This window comes from Mchenga conophoros, linkage group LG2, assembly GCF_057382185.1.
Source record: "Mchenga conophoros isolate Kocher_MC1m ecotype Shallow Benthic linkage group LG2, M_conophoros_male_GT1.1, whole genome shotgun sequence".
Taxonomy (NCBI): Eukaryota; Metazoa; Chordata; class Actinopteri; order Cichliformes; family Cichlidae; genus Mchenga; species Mchenga conophoros.
This window is the reverse complement of record NC_140527.1, coordinates 39060086-39075999: the sequence shown is the minus strand read 5'-3', so window position 1 is coordinate 39075999 and position 15914 is coordinate 39060086. Positions and strand designations below refer to the sequence as shown.

At 40.7% G+C, this 15914-nt stretch overlaps 1 protein-coding gene across 1 annotated transcript; it reads left to right on the top strand.

The window, feature by feature from the left end:
* Positions 1 to 12953: 12953 nt before the first annotated feature.
* Positions 12954 to 15453, top strand: nkx3-2 (NK3 homeobox 2). Its single transcript, XM_085248466.1, has 2 exons — positions 12954 to 13550; positions 14247 to 15453. Exons 1-2 carry the CDS (start codon positions 13178 to 13180, stop codon positions 14669 to 14671), a joined length of 798 nt encoding a protein of 265 aa, XP_085104592.1. The 5' UTR covers positions 12954 to 13177; the 3' UTR covers positions 14672 to 15453.
* Positions 15454 to 15914: the final 461 nt, after the last annotated feature.

Below are 15914 nucleotides of genomic sequence, written 5' to 3'. Positions count from 1 at the left end.
AAAAAACAAATTAATTATATTAATTAGTTATAACAGAGGGTTAAAAAACAAAGTATTGTATTAATTAAGATTTAACGTGAATCTCCATTTTATTTCTACTATATACACTCACTGGCCATTCCTCAGATTTTGATCCATGCTGACTTGATAGCATCACACAGTTTGTGCAGATTTGTCGGCTGCACATCCGTGATGTGAATCTCTCGTTCCACCACATCCCAAAGGTGCTCCGTTTGATTGAGATCTGGTTACTTGGGAGGCCAACTAAGTCCAGTGAAGAAACTAGTTTGAGCTTTGTGACATGACTCATTGTCCTGCTGGAAGCAGACATCAGACCATGTGGACACGGTCAGCAACAATGCTCAGGTAGTCTTTGGGCTTTAAACAATGCCCACTGGGTACTAAAACTGTGTTCTAAGGTCAGTGAATCCCAGGAAGGCGGCAGGTCCTGATGGAATACATGGAAAGGTTCTCAGAGCATGTGCTGACGAACTGACCGGAGTCTTCACTAAAATCTTCAACCTTTCCTTGTCATCAAACACCGTCCCGCCCTGCCTCAAAACCTCCACCATCATCCCCATCGCCAAGAAGTCAGCTGTGGCCAGCCCAAATGACTACAGGCCTGTTGCACTTACGCCTGTAGTGATGAAGTGCTTTGAGAGACTGGTCTGTCAGCACATCAGGGCCGGTCTGCCTCCCACTCTGGACCCCCACCAATTTGCCTACAGGACAAATCGTTCCACCGAGGACGCTATCACCATAGCGCTCCACACTGCGCTGAGTCACCTGGAGCACCAAGGAAGCTATGTGAGAATGCTCTTTCTGGACTTCAGCTCAGCATTCAATCATATCATCCCGGAGATCCTGGTCCAGAAACTGTCTCACTGTTTACGCTCTACACATCCGACTGCTCCCCTACCCATCTCTCAAACACCATCATAAAGTTCGCGGATGACACCACAGTGGTTGGACTCATCTCAAGGGGGGATGAGTCGGACTACAGAGATGAGGTCAACAGACTGACTGAGTGGTGTTCAGTTAACAACCTCCAACTGAACACCACGAAAACTAAAGAACTTATCTTGGACTTCAGGAAGGGCAGAGCAGACCCGGCCCCACTTTACATTCACGGGAGCTGTGTGGAGAGGGTACACTCCATGAGGTTTCTGGGCGTGCAGATATCTGATGACCTCTCCTGGACTGCAAATACTACAGCGGTGGTTAAAAAGGCCCAGCAGCATCTCCACTTTCTGAGAGTGCTCAGGAGGAACAACCTGGAGGAGAGGCTGCTGGTGACATTTTACAGAGCCACCATAGAGAGCATCCTAACGTACGGCATAACAACATGGTATGCAGGGTGCTCAGCTGCAGACAGGAAAGTACTGCAGAGGGTCATCAACACAGCCCAGAAGATCACTGGCTGCTCTCTGCCCAGCCTGGAGGTCACTGCAAACTCTCGGTACCTCAGCAGAGCTGGCAATATCATCAAGGACCACTCTCACCCCAGCAACCAACTGTTTGAACTATTACCGTCAGGCCGACGGTACAGGTCACATAAAACCAGGACAAACAGATTCAGGGATAGCTTCTTTCCCAGAGCTACCACCGTAGTAAATAAGCACAAAAACAATTGAACCTATTCCATACGGTCACTGTCATTATATTAATGCTGCTATTCATACTGTCATCATATTAATGCTGCTATCCTGTATATATTGTACATACTATTGTTTGAGTACTTACGATTGTTTTTTTTGTACTTTTTATATTTTACATTTATATTTATTATTGAAACTTGCACCAAGGGAGTGGCACTCCAATTTTGTTGTACTCTGTACAATGACAATAAAGGCTATTCTATTCTATTCTATTCTATTCTATTCTAAAACTCTGACTATAAAATATCTTCCACAGCATTACACTGGCAGCCTGAACAGGACAGGATGGATCCATGGAAAACTCTGACTCTACCACCTGAATGTCCCATCAGAAATTGAACAAAAAAAAAAAAAAAATCAACATTTTTCCAATTACTGTTGTCCAATTTTGGTGAGCCCGTGTGAACTGTAGCCTCGGTTTCCTGTTCTTAGCTGACAGCACCTGGTGTGGTTTCCTGCTGCTGTAGCCCATCTGCTTTAAGGTTTGACATGCTGTGCATTCATGCTCTTCTGCACCTTGGCTGTAAAGAGTGGTTATTTGAGTCAGTATTGTTTTCCTATCAGCTCAAAACAGCCTAGCCATTCACCTCTGACCTCTGCCATCAGTGAGACTTTTTCAGCCAGAGAACTGCTGCTCACCAGATAGTTTCTCTTTTTTGGACCATTCTCTAAAAACCCTAAAGATGGTTGTGATGGAAAAAAATGCCTTTCTTTCTCATTTAACTTCACCAGGTCATCTTGACCATGTCTACCTGGCTAAATGCACTGAGTCGCTGCCACATGATTGGCTAATGAGATATTTGCAGCAATAAAAAGCTTAACACATGTACCCAATAAAGTGGCCATGACTGTATAGTTTTTGAAAAGGGTGATGTTAGAACTGGTGCTGATCTGTACTCATCTTTTACTATAACAGTAAAAACAAAGCAGAAATCCCAAGTAGTAAATCTTGCATTAAAACTTAATTTAAAAATTATGAGAGACGGTGTGTAAAATTAGCAGTGGACACAATTATTGTTTGCAATATTAATCGTATATGAGGCGTCCAAAGCTGTGGATAAAGGTGGAGGAGTAAGGTGTAGATTTACTCCAAAATGTAGAGTAAAGCATGAGGAAGTACAACAAAAAGGGATTTACCTATTTTAGTGATGCACAGAGAAGACTGACCCTGCAAAAGGTTAAAAAGCCAAAACAGTTTTCTGGTTTTGTGAATGAAGCTCGGTGTGCTGGAAAAAGGTTGCACAATGTGTTTTTGACTTTCTTTAAAGCAGTTTGGGATTTTTCACACTGGGTGGTACAGGACCTCTGGGCTCTGGCAGGACACGCTGCACCACCTTGACCTCAGCGCTGGCATCTGAATCTGACAGGTAGAACAGAAAACTCGATCCAGGACAACAACAACAACGTAAACTGCCTCACGTCTCCCTTCGTTCCCCCCTACGCGTGCCTGCTGGTGGGTAGCTGTTCAGTTTGTGGAGCAGAGAGCTGTGGAAAGATGGCGGTTTCACACAGCTGTCAAATGGAATAGAAGTAACTACTGGGTTTGAGCAGAGGGGATCCTCTCAGGCTGTGGCAGAGGTAAGGGGGCTCACTCACTCCCACTGCTGCCTCTCCGCACTGGGAGTGGTCTTTCCTCTACTGGGGATTAGGCCAGGCCGACTGGCACTGAATATAATGCTCTCCCATTCAGCCACTCCTCTCACAAGACATAAAAGTTAACAGGTGTTTAATGTCAGAAGTGTTTCATACAAGAGTCATAGAAATAGTCTGTGACAGACAGCAGGGAGGGGTGGTGGCTTACAGTCTTTATGGGTTTTTTTTTAATGCTTTTGCAGTATTTAAATTGCCCCTGTGGCTGAGCAGAAATTTGGATCAGTTTTGGCATCTGAAGCTGCAACAAATACACACCGGAGTGCAGAAATGTTACTAATATTTTGTTTTCTTTCCTACATTTTGGGGTCCAAAGGATTGTTTGCAGTATGTCAGCACTGTGTGAAGTTTAAAAAAACACCACATGTTTTTACTAAACTAACTGACGCTTAGCTTTACTGTGACAAGTAGATAGATTGTAGGTCTTTTTTTCTGTAGTGCTGTGATGACTGGGGTTTGCTTCCAGAGTACATTAAGAAAGGAAAACAAGAAGGTCACTCAGGCACTCGGGAGCTTGTCCTACTCTGAGGTTTATGCCCTATCAGTATCTGGATCTACACTATAATTTAATAGGTTCTTAATTTGCCCATTCTCCATCTCTCTTTTTGGTTTCCTGAAATCCAGTCCTTGCATTTTTTTTTCTTCTTGCTGGCAGCTGAAAACATACTGCTCCTGTGCGCTGGCAGAAGAAAACAAAAACTCTGCTACAAGCTGAAAAACCTCAGAGAAGATGCTACATTGTTACACTGTGTATGTTAAAGCATTACAATTCCCCCAAATAACATAGAACAAGCACATTATATTTGTTTATAAGATGTTAGCAGGCAAAGCTGTGCCTCACCTGGACCATGTGCAGAGTAGGTGTGCGAGTACGGATGGGAGGAAATTAACTAGTTACTAACTTGTGTTTATTTTTCCTGATTCCAGCTGCTCAGGTTTTTGAACCGCTGGGTAAGCCGCTACACTATATTGTCAGAAGTATTCACTCGTCTTCCTGCGCACAAATATGAACTTGAGTGACATCCCATTCTGAATCCATAGAGTTTAATATGATGTCGGCCCACCCTTTGCAGCTATGACAGCTTCAGCTCGTCTGGGAAGGCTTTACAGAAGTTTTAGGAGTGTGTTTATGGGAATTGTTGACCATTCTTCCAGAAGCACATTTGTGAGGTCAGACACTGATGTTGGACGAGAAGGCCTCGCAGTCGCTGCTTTAATTTATCCCAGAGGTGTTCTGTCGGGTTGAGGTAGTAGTGAGGAAATTTCAGGACTGGACTTGTTGCACAGGTATCAACCTATCACGGTACTGTGCTGGAATTCACGGCGCTTCTGTGAGCAATCCATTCTTTCACAAATGTTTGTAGAGGCAGTCGGCATGCCTAGGTGGCCATGGAAGTGATTGGAACACCTGAATTCAATGGTTTTGATGGGTGAGTGAATACTTTTGGCAATACAGTGTATGTCAAGCAACATGAAAAGCCACTATGCATTGTATGAAAGAATATTCAGCAGATTAATTAATAATGACGGGGGATGTGTTGTAGCCTACTTTATTTATCAGATTGTAGCTGATACCTGTTTCCAGTATGTAAATGCTTTACCGGACTTATCAGGGGCACTGTTTATTCAAACTGTTTCTACTAATCTCGGTCTTACAAATAAAGTGTCAGCAAAAAATAAATCATCAGTATGTGAATTCACACCTTTAATAAAACGTTAGCTTCTCCTCCCGTGCTTTGTCTTTGACGTCAACAATTTGGCAAGTCCTGAACGAGCATTTTATCTAATATTCACGGGAATTTCCTCCAGTGAAAACTGTTTTTCTGACTATTTTCCCCCTACCACAGTTACTGCAGTTCCATCCCTCACTGTGTGGGTTTGGTTTAATCAGATTAGAAATTACATTTCTGCTGATGCTACGAAGCAGAACTTTTAAACTATGATCTTGTTGATATTCTACATTTGTTTGACCACCAAGAAAGCTCATAAAAAAGCCACACAATTAACTGAGCTTGATTCCAACATATTTTCTGCACATTCAGAACTTTGCATTGCACCTCTCATTCCTGTAATGTATTTGCATTCATATCACCCCAAAGCCCTTTAGACTGCAAGTCTCAATTTCGCAGTGTTATACACACACTTTACCTTTCTGCACGGACAATATGGAATTACCTGTTAACCTAACATGCATGCCTTTGGACTGGAAACCCATGCAGTGCCAGGGAGAACAGGCCACACACAACAGTTCAGACAGTTTCAGGTCATCTCTTTCAGAGCTGCGCGTGATGAAACAAGTGGTTTCATTACTGGACTCTTGCACCCCTTTATAACATCCAGGTCACTGATTTCTTCTGACCAAAACCTGTAGCTCAAGACTTATTTAGCCTTTAACTAGTAGATATTATTTTTGTGTCTTTTTATTTGTTCGTTGTTGTCGTGAAAAATAATAAATAAATTGTACTTATTTGATTAGAAAGGCTCCAGGCCAGGCTTACACTAGGGAGCCTTTTTGCTGTGAAGCGACAGTGCTAACCACACCACCACCGTGCTTGTGCTGTCATCCAAAAACTATCATGACGAGCTGCATAATGAGTGGATAAAAAAAGAATTACCAACAATGGTTTGATTTAATGATTCAATAATTTCTAAAGCAACAAGGCTAATGCTTTCACGTGCACACAGTCACCATATAATTGAGAAAACTATTGTAATCGGTTTAAATTCAATCTCAAACAGAGCAAATTTCTTTTTGCTTTCACACATTGGTGCTATTTGCTTCCCACACTAAAGGTCTGTGTGTGATTAACTATTTCCTCTGTGGATCTGAAGTTAAAGAAAAATAGATTCAGTTTTTGTCATGCGAAAATCAGTCAGTGCCTCCAACCTTGCTCTCTCAGGATCAGCTCGGCTTTTTGTACAATAACCCTCTAAGTACATATAGGTTGGCTCTGGCTGTTTATACCTGTGATCCCCTTATAACCTTTTTATTTCAGAAGCTACCATGTGACATTTTCAAGGCAGAAAACACATTTAAGCATCAATATCAGAGAACATTTTATGATTCCAGCAGCAAAACTGCATCAATTTAGTTACTTAAATTAGTGGAAATAACTAATGCTACCTTGGATTATACTTGTGCTAAAAGGTAAGTAAAACTAGACCTTTTATATAGTGTTACCCCAAATTATGAGAAAACAGAAAAAAAAATCCAGTGTACCAGGGTTCCTGCTGCTCTAAATTATAGACATTAACCTGTCGCAGTTTTCTGCTGTGAGATATGCCATGATTTTGGCTTTTACATGGTAACAAGTAAAGTGGGTCTAATGTTTTTTGTCTTCTTTAGCCAGGAACATTTCACAAGCCTTCATAAGTCCATCTCCTGGACTTTAAATAAATTGTGAAAAAGATTGAAGTGCTAAATTTCTTACATTCAAGTTCTTGTATAAAAGAAAAGCTGATTCTAGAGGGGGGGCGTCAGTGCACATTTTTTTTGTTTCTATGGCATGCTTTCTACAATATCTTGTCCACAAAGTTTTGAGTTCCTCCATTTCGCTGTTATTCATCCTCGTGGCTGATTGTCTTTATGTTGTGAACTGCTTTTCAGACATTTGAACAGTTTAATATAATATCATATATCATATATGCGTTAATAACTATCACGCTTTTGTTCTCTAAGTTGTAAACAGCACCCAGAGAGGAGGTAAATGCAAAGTATAAGTGAACCGGTAGGTGCAGCTGCAGTCTGAAAAAGAAAAAGTCCCATAATATCTCAAGAATTTCTAAATGGTCCTTGACATTTTCATAACTACATCAACTTGTATGTTCAAAAGTGGTATTTTGCATGTGACAGGAAACCACTGAAAGGGGTCCACAGCTTTGAAGGACATCTTTATTTAGGCGTGAGCAGAGGAGAAAAGAGACGGTCACTGAGCCCTGAGGAGGCAGCGAAAAGGCCCTTCAAACCTGAGAAGCCTTTCATGATGTGCTTGAGCTGCATGCATTATCTGTTGCATGCCAGGGGTGGATGGGAGCTCGTTTGTCAGCACAGCAGAGCCGAAAATAAACTATAAATCACGTCTGCACTATCTACACACATTAATTGGAGTGTAACAGCGGGCTATCCCCCCACTTCTGCCCTGGTGTCTGCAGTATTGTAGCCTAGAAGTTTCGAACAGCTTCCAAGAGGTGGAGGAACTTTTTTTTCTTGTCTCTTGGTTCCATTTACTGTATTCTGTGTTCTGTCCCCAGGGCTCTTCCATTTAGTGCTCCATCGCATGCAAGGATAATTTTTCTTTGGGAAAGTGGGTTCAGTTGTAACTTAGGGGACTAAAAGCATACTTAAAGCTGGCAGTAACCCCCCTCTCTCTGTCCCTTTCCTACCACTTTCCAATGTTGAGGTTGATTAAGGATGCTATCACGGTGGACCTGATATTTGGTGGGAAATCTAGAAGGTGTTTGGGAGCATTTACTGCAAATGACTCTTGGCAGTGCCCTCTCATGTATTGCTCCATCTGAACACAATTTGGCAGCTCTAAGGAGGGGGCGTGGGGGCATGGCGTGCTGCGAGCCTCCTCCTTCATACCAGGGCACGAGGAAAAAAAGAAAAAATCAAGACCTGTCATAAACACATCCTGCGGAGGAGGGGAAACAGAGATGTTACCACAGCAACTGGTATGTTACTGCATGGTGCAGGATTTCTGTTTAAAACATGAGATTAAATTCAAAGAACGGGCAGGATGGTGGTGGTGAATTAACTGCCTAATATGCTGTGAAAGTTTATTTCTGTACTGGAAAGAAAGCAGGAATTTCACTGGAGGGGAGCTGCATTAATTAACTGTGTCAATGTAGAAAAAAACAGACTGAATATACCTTTTCCAGGCATGGTCATCTCATGTTTTTAACGTTAGCATTTTCTAAGGTAGGCAGTTTCTTATTTTCACCAGCAGAGGGGGCCATCCTGTGCCAAAAGCAGCCCTTTAAGGTTAATGTTGACCGTGAACAGATAAAGCGTGGGGTGTTGGCAAAGAGTGAAACGTCTTTTAAATGCAAAATTGAATTTTTTTTTTTAATTGGTTTGATCTTTTTTCACATGTTATCCAAAAACATAATTTTAAAAAATCTATTAATTATTTAAGTATTAAAGCAAAACACCAAGAAAATTGACAAGTTTCAGCTTCTCAAATGCGATGATTGGTTGTCTTTCTGATTTAAACTAAATAGTTTTGAGTTTTGAATTGCTGGCTGGACGAAAAGAAGCAGCATACTGTTCTTATCTTTGTCTCAGAGTACATGTACCTCGTTTTTTGGCTTATTCCCCCTGTTTTTAAGTGCAAATGGCCAAAAGTTGTTGTTTTTTTCACTTATGAAATTCACAATCCTCCTATATGCTTTGGTAAATAAAATACATTTTGCCTAACGTTGTTCACAGTTTTACACATAATACCCCAGTTCATGCTAAAAAAAAAGTACAGTAAAAATCATTTTCTGTATCTATAGATGGGAGTTTTTCAGTTCTTTTTCAGTTTTAAGGTGCAAATACAAACAATGTTAGGTGACATTTTTTATTTTACTCTAAAATTTCAGGGTTAAACATAAGAATTTAATCCAATCTGACATGTTTCACTCAGTTTCTGTCATTTGTATTGGAAGCATAATGGTGGAGCAGTTAGCATTGTCACCTGACAGTAAGAAGGTTCTGGGTTTGAACTTCCCTGGGGTCTTTGTTCTCCTTGAGCGTTTTGGTTTCTCTGGTTTCCTGCCACAACCCGAATGCGTGCTTGTCAGGTTAATCTGTGATTATGAGTTTGCCTTAGGTGCAGGTGTTGAAACATGCATGAACAAAAAAAGATTAAAGTGGTTAGCCTGAGTAGAAAAGTGCTCATACAAATGCCAGTCCATATTCAAGTGCATGAATAATTAATAATCAAAAGTACATAAATTAATTGAATGTGTACCTCTAAAATCAAGTTTATACCTTATTTTATTATAGAAACCACAGAAAAGACTGGTCTCCACAAGCTGTGAAGAGTACAAAGGTATTACCTTAGACGGGTACCACCATATTGTCCTATTAAGATATCTAAGGATACAACAAGACAATAACGTCTTTTATTTTAGGAGGACGAAGATGTTTAGAGTGTTGTCATTTAGGGAAAAATCTATTATCTATCAAGTCTATTAAAATATTATATTTATATTAGAAACTATTAAAATGCTATAACTGTGTCATATGGTTATATCTCCAGCAAAATAATTAGGTAAGTAATTCATTTTCCAAGTATTGTATTTAAATACAGTTATTGGGGCAACTACGTTATCTGGGTATTTTATGATACATATTATTTTATTAACAAAACAAGAGATTAGAAAAACAAAACGAAACTAAAAACGACTTAATCATAAAATAAGAGGGTTACATAAGAACGTTACAGAATAAACTACGGAGAAAGATTTGTACTGAAATATTGTTGTAATCGATTAGAAAATATGACGCTAATGGGATTATTCTGTATATCATTCATTAAAAAAGTGCTCTAATCGGCATTTACAGGTAATAACGTAACATTTCATCATCACGGCCTGAAATGGCTGTTTTTAGGAGTCCATCACACTTGAAAGAAAAAGGTATAAAGAAAAGAGAAACGATAATAAGAAAATAATTTTCTGATCGTTCCTTTCGATGATTTATGGCACATTTTCAAGACTAAATGTAGCAAAGGGTGTTGAATGCTGGGGAAAGGGCCTAATTTACCTAAAATTGTTATGAGGTATTGATTCCAGTTGTTCAAATGATCGTCCCTTTTTTGTGAGTCAAATCAGCTGTTTACATTTCCTGCCACTTACAGTTACGTGCCGCTTATTGCTGTTTCCCGCAGCGTGGTTACCAAAAACACAGAGTAACCCGCGGAGCTCTGCTCGACATCACAGTGATAGGCTGCACACTGGCTGACTCTGCTGGAGAATTGGCAGACTTTTCTATTTATTTTCCATTTTTCCCAGGATGAAGCGCAGTGTACGGGTCAACGAGGCTTGTTTAGGACTAAAGAAAACCGTGTGGTATGAGAAAGAGGGAGAGAGAGAAAGTTTCTACAATACAAGAGATTTTTGAAGTGTGTGATATACCACTCTGTGTGTTGTTGGCCTTGGGTGGAATGAGCAGTTTCTAAAAGAACAAGGGCAGAGTGTGTGAAAATATCCAGATGTGTCGGCGGTTTTGTGCTTTTCCTTTTTTCAGTTGTGTTTTCATTGCTTGCGGTGATGCAGACTTTCATCCGCAAGGTCACATCCAGGCCTGAGACAATGCCACTTAATTTCATTTAATTCATTTTCACGGGGCAGGGACATGCGGTTGCACCGAGTGATTTTTAAAAGAAACTTCAGACGTGCGGCTTCCCATGTCGTTGAATTTTTTGGGGAGAGTAACTTCTTGTGGAGATGTGTTCACTGAAAAAAAGCAAAGCGTGTTTTTAACTTTTCCAATGGCTGGGATGACCCCAAAGACACCAGATGTCAAAATGTTAAGAGGTATTTTCACTGACCACTAGATGGTATAATATATGCACGCAACAGGGTTTGGACCAGATGACAGCAGCACTGATTAACTCCACTCAGCTGGGGCGAATTTTCACACTTTTTCTACCTGTTATTCACAGGATGCTGGGTTCGTTTAGCAGAGTTGTGGGTGTATTACACAGCCGCACCAGCTGCTTTCAGGATGCACAAAAAAGGCGCTCGCAAGAAAGGGCATATTTAGATTTATCATCCAGCTCAGCATTTAAAGCTAATATTTATTCAGGTCCTCTGATTTTTCAGAACAGAAAATATGTCCAAAAAGCATCTGGATCGAGAACACTGACTGAAACTTGAGCTTTTCTTGATCTTGATTTCACAGTTCAAGATTATTTGAACGAAACTTTTCATCTGGTATTTTTTCAAATAATCGATTCTGCGTTTAACTGTAGATTAAAGCCGGCAGCGAAAGTCAAGCGCAGAAAATGAAATGAGGCTCAAAAGCGCAAAGGAAACAAAATATAAATATGTAGTAAAATTAGGAAAAAAGTTTAACAGGTATTCGTGCTATAATAATAATAATAATAATAATAATAATAATAATAATAATAATAATAATAATAATAATAATAATAATACGTTTTGTCCCTGTTTATCTTAATTGACACGATTTCTTACCAGCATTGATAAGAATAAACTGAATTAAACGCGTCAAACAGTTCCATAGACAAATATGTCTTAAAAGCAAAGGATCGTGTGAGGTGTCTAGGTCATCTAAAAAGTTCTTTTTAATCCTAATAACTATGTTATGTCCATGTTATCCTCTGACCTGTGCGTTAAGACGACGACGAGGTCATTATGTTTACTATTTAATCCAAGTTAGTGGTAAATAAAAACAGCAGAAACGCGCTGAGATCCGGTTTTTTAGGCGAGCGACGTGTAAAACGCCACAAAGGTCAAGATCCGGACCTGCAGCTCAGATGGTTGTCCACTTAAACTTTGGGACAGGGTGGACTATCACACTTTATACCCAGCACCATAGTAGTGCCTAAAAGTGGTCATACATTCAGTATATCTGATATTTAGAGCGTTTCAACAAAACTTGGCTTAAAAAAAAGGCAAACGTTCATTTTACGCAAAAAATAATTATCCGCAAAAAAGGCGATTTTTAAAAGAGTCACGTGTTATTTTAAATGGAAGTAAAATCAGTTTTGATTCTTATTCATCAGGGAAAAAGGAATTCATTGTTTAAAGGGCGTTGAACTGAAATCTGTAAAAACAGCCTCTACTGAATCTAATAAGACTTCAGAAATGTGGTGCCTTTTATTTTTTACTCGTAGTCTATTTATATAGTTGAAGAAGTTTGCGGATATGCTGAGGTTTTAACGATTCAACATCCTGGGTGTAAAGAAGGCGATACATTGTGTTAACTTAATTAAAGGTAGACGGCGCGAATAGCCTGTCACTCGCTGGTCAACCCTGAAGGCAACAACCATCACATAACGCGCGGGACGCACAGGATTCCCAGACAGATCTGAGGGTTGATGAAGGGTTAAGGTTTTTTTAATGATTAAATTTCCTACAAATTCAGTCCTGATGGTGCATTTAAGTGATTTGAGGAAAACCGGAGACAATGCTTTCTACTATACAGTTCTGAATGATGTTGCTGGTGAATTCTACTATCTTGTGATCTCGGACATTTGCGCATGCCATCCTCGTTTTTCTTACTGCAGGATTAAAAAAAAAAAAAACTTTAGCAACGCAAGGAAATCTGGTCTTTTGCTAAATTAACCATACGTTTTTTTACATAATAAAACATTACCAAAAAGCAATCCTATACACAGGAGTCATACATGCACAAAGACTGTCCTTTTGTTTTGGATGAAGTTTCGGTTAAAATAAATGCGTTGGTTGACATTTGCTTCTCAAGCTCTGACCAAAGAAAGTTTTTTCTTCCCCCAGCTGGTTAAAAGCAGCATGACGTCGTTTACAGTGGCCAATCATAAAACGGCTTTCCTCTTCTCTAGGCCAATCGGACGCGAAAAGGCTGCCTGTCAGTCACAGGTGAGGGCGTATGGTGAAAAAATTGGGTGAAAAGAGCTGGAGATTGTAGTGAGCCCGGGTTGATGGTAGAGCTATGCAGCGGAGCAGCATCGCTTCTGCGGATGTAGCAGAAACTTTTTACGGCTTCTCCCGAGGGATGCGACTAGAAACCAACACTGGAGGGGCAAAGTTAAGAGCCAGCAGCGATCGACGGAGGGAGTAAAATAAAATGTGGATGAACTGACATTTACTCCACTATCTGGGCCGGGTAATTACTGAACCTGAAGTCAGAGCAATCTTCGCTTCTTTGAAAAATGGCCGTTCGTGGCAACTCACTGATGCCTTTCTCAATCCAAGCCATCCTGAACAAAAAAGACGACAGTCGACACTTGCCAGATTTGGACATGTGCTTCTCAAAGACTGCCTGCTGGAAAATATTCGGAGAGATGGACGGCGGATCCAGGAGAAACGAGAGTGAAGCTTGTGAGCCGACCGACCAGAAGAGCTACGACTCGGATTCGGGACTCAGTGAGGACAACGACAGCAAGACTCCAGCCCCATGTAAATCGGAGAAAGACGGAGACCCTGCGTCGGATGTGCCGGAGGAAAGCCTGCAAGAGGAGACGGACCACGAGTCTGCAGCTGCGGAAAACTCCAAGAGTGACACGGAGCCCGGTAATGGCACGGGTAAGTAGGCCAGAAAGATCAGAATAACTATAACTCAGGGGGGAAAGCGTGACTGGTTTAAGTACAACAATAAGACTCCGCAAAACTCTTCGCTTTAATACAGAGTTCAGTCTGAAAGAGCCAAGTGCTCTTTTAATTTAGATGTTTACACTGCTGTTACAGCTGTGTGGAATCACAAGAAGAGCTGCCAGGTGTTATTGCAGGGCATAGGCCCTATTTTCAAAACTTCTTCACATCCTGATAGCTTTTATGCACAAAGTCCTCTCGTTACGCATGAGTATATATGCATTCCTGGCTTAATTTTAGACTTTGTCACGATAACGTTGATGATTTGACACGTTTATGTTTTGACTGACGGTATAATCGACCAGCAACACACGGCTGGTTTAATGTCAGGAGTAATGATCTTAAATGAAATAATTTTAAATGAGGCCTAAATGAAAATCGAACTTTTTTGTTTAATCTAAAATAAAAAAGAAAGGTAAACGCAGTTTGTTTTTAATAAAAAGTGAAAATAAACATACCTTCGTATAAGTTTGCACATTTCTCTAAGTTTAATTTTTCGCCTTTTCGTTTCACTGATTCAAAACTCAAAGCAACCATGAAATAATCGACAAGTATGAACGTAATGCCCCGAAATGTGAGACAAATAAGAGATTCAAATGCATCGTCCATCTGTGTGCCCTCCTCTTCCAGATTCCAGCAACCTGGACGAGAAGAGTCTGGATCAACCTAAACAGCGGAAAAAGCGCTCCAGAGCTGCCTTCTCTCACGCACAGGTCTTCGAGCTGGAGCGCCGTTTCAACCACCAGCGGTACCTTTCCGGGCCGGAGCGGGCGGACCTGGCGGCCTCCCTGAAGCTCACAGAGACTCAGGTGAAGATCTGGTTCCAGAACCGCCGGTACAAGACGAAACGCCGCCAGATGGCCGCCGATCTGATGGCTTCGACCCCAGCAGCCAAGAAGGTGGCAGTGAAAGTTTTGGTGCGGGACGACCAGAGACAGTACAGCCCGGGAGAGATCTTACGGCCCCCGCTGCTCTCCCTACAACCGTCCTACTATTACCCCTACGCCTACTGCCTCCCTGCATGGACGCTCTCTGCGTGTGCGGGGAACCAGTGAAAACTCGGTGACTGTATTTATTCATTTTTATTATTTTTGCTCCCAGGAAGCCCAAATAGCTTTACTTCTGACAAGAGGAAGAGGTCCGAGGGGACTGCTCAACGTCTCTGATTGAATTTCCTCACCATGTTGTCCAGGCAAGACAGCAAAAACTTTTCATGGCTTTTCACATCCTGAAATACTTTAAAGCGACTCCTTCATGTATGTAGTAAGGTTTCCCCCCTCCAGGGACCCGTTAAAGAAACAGTTTCTCATGGTTTAGACCCTAAAATCATAAGCGGAGAGACAGGACCTCCTACAAATGTCACTATGTTATCCTCTGAGGAGTGACACAGCAATAATATTAAAGTATTTGTGTCTTTGCTTGGACTCCCTCAAGGACTTCCGAAGCCCCCGGAACCTGTTTTGGAAACCGGAGGCCTGAGCAGACTGAAAATGTCACCTTAATGTCGATTTATATTTTACATGCGCCTTCCTACCTCTGCAGTGATTGGAAATAGGCATATTCCATTAACTTCTCAAACAGCTGTCTCTGTTGCAGGTTGTGTATTTTTTTCTCTTGCTGTGTTTGTAAAGGTAAGATAATTCAGCACTTTTGAGCATATACGTTACTTTATTTCAATGCATTATAGTGTGGTTCGCTGTTAGACTGAAAAGAGGCGGTTTGTTGAGTTACTGGCCTATAGCAGGAAGCAGGCTAAAACAAGCCGACCTCCTATTAAAATGTACATGTTTTATTTGTGTTAAGTGACTGTTTAGATCGAAAAACATTAAAACATATCAGGCATTACTTTCATTTGGGATGCAATTTTATTTTTTAAGGGTTACGTTTAGTATTGGAACATTAAATATAAATATCCACAAAGCAATCAAACTTTTTTACCAATAATTAAAACAATTTAACCCCTTTTTGTCCGACAAATACAAATAGGCTCTCTTTCTCTCTTTTTAACTTAATGGCCAAAAAGAAAATAAATGCACCCCCCCCCCCACTGAATTATTGTTGATATTAATTATAAGCTTTTCTAGAAATTTCAGAATAGTTACAGGTCCAGGTACAATGCTGTACCGCGCCCCTCCTTTTTGTGTTTTATTTTGTTTTGGTTTTTTATCATCAAAAGTCCTCTCGAAGCTTAACAATAATCATAAATTGTCGTTAAATCGGATTAACGTGGATCTTAACTTATACCAATAATTACATTAATTAATTGAAAAGGTGACTTTTCTGTGCTTTGAGATCTGA

Coding starts and splice junctions, on each gene's coding strand:
- nkx3-2 (XM_085248466.1), top strand. CDS start 13,178: ATGGCCGTTCGTGGCAACTCACTGATGCCTTTCTCAATCCAAGCCATC. Junction 13,551..14,246: donor GGAGCCCGGTAATGGCACGG/GTAAGTAGGCCA, acceptor CTCCTCTTCCAG/ATTCCAGCAACCTGGACGAG.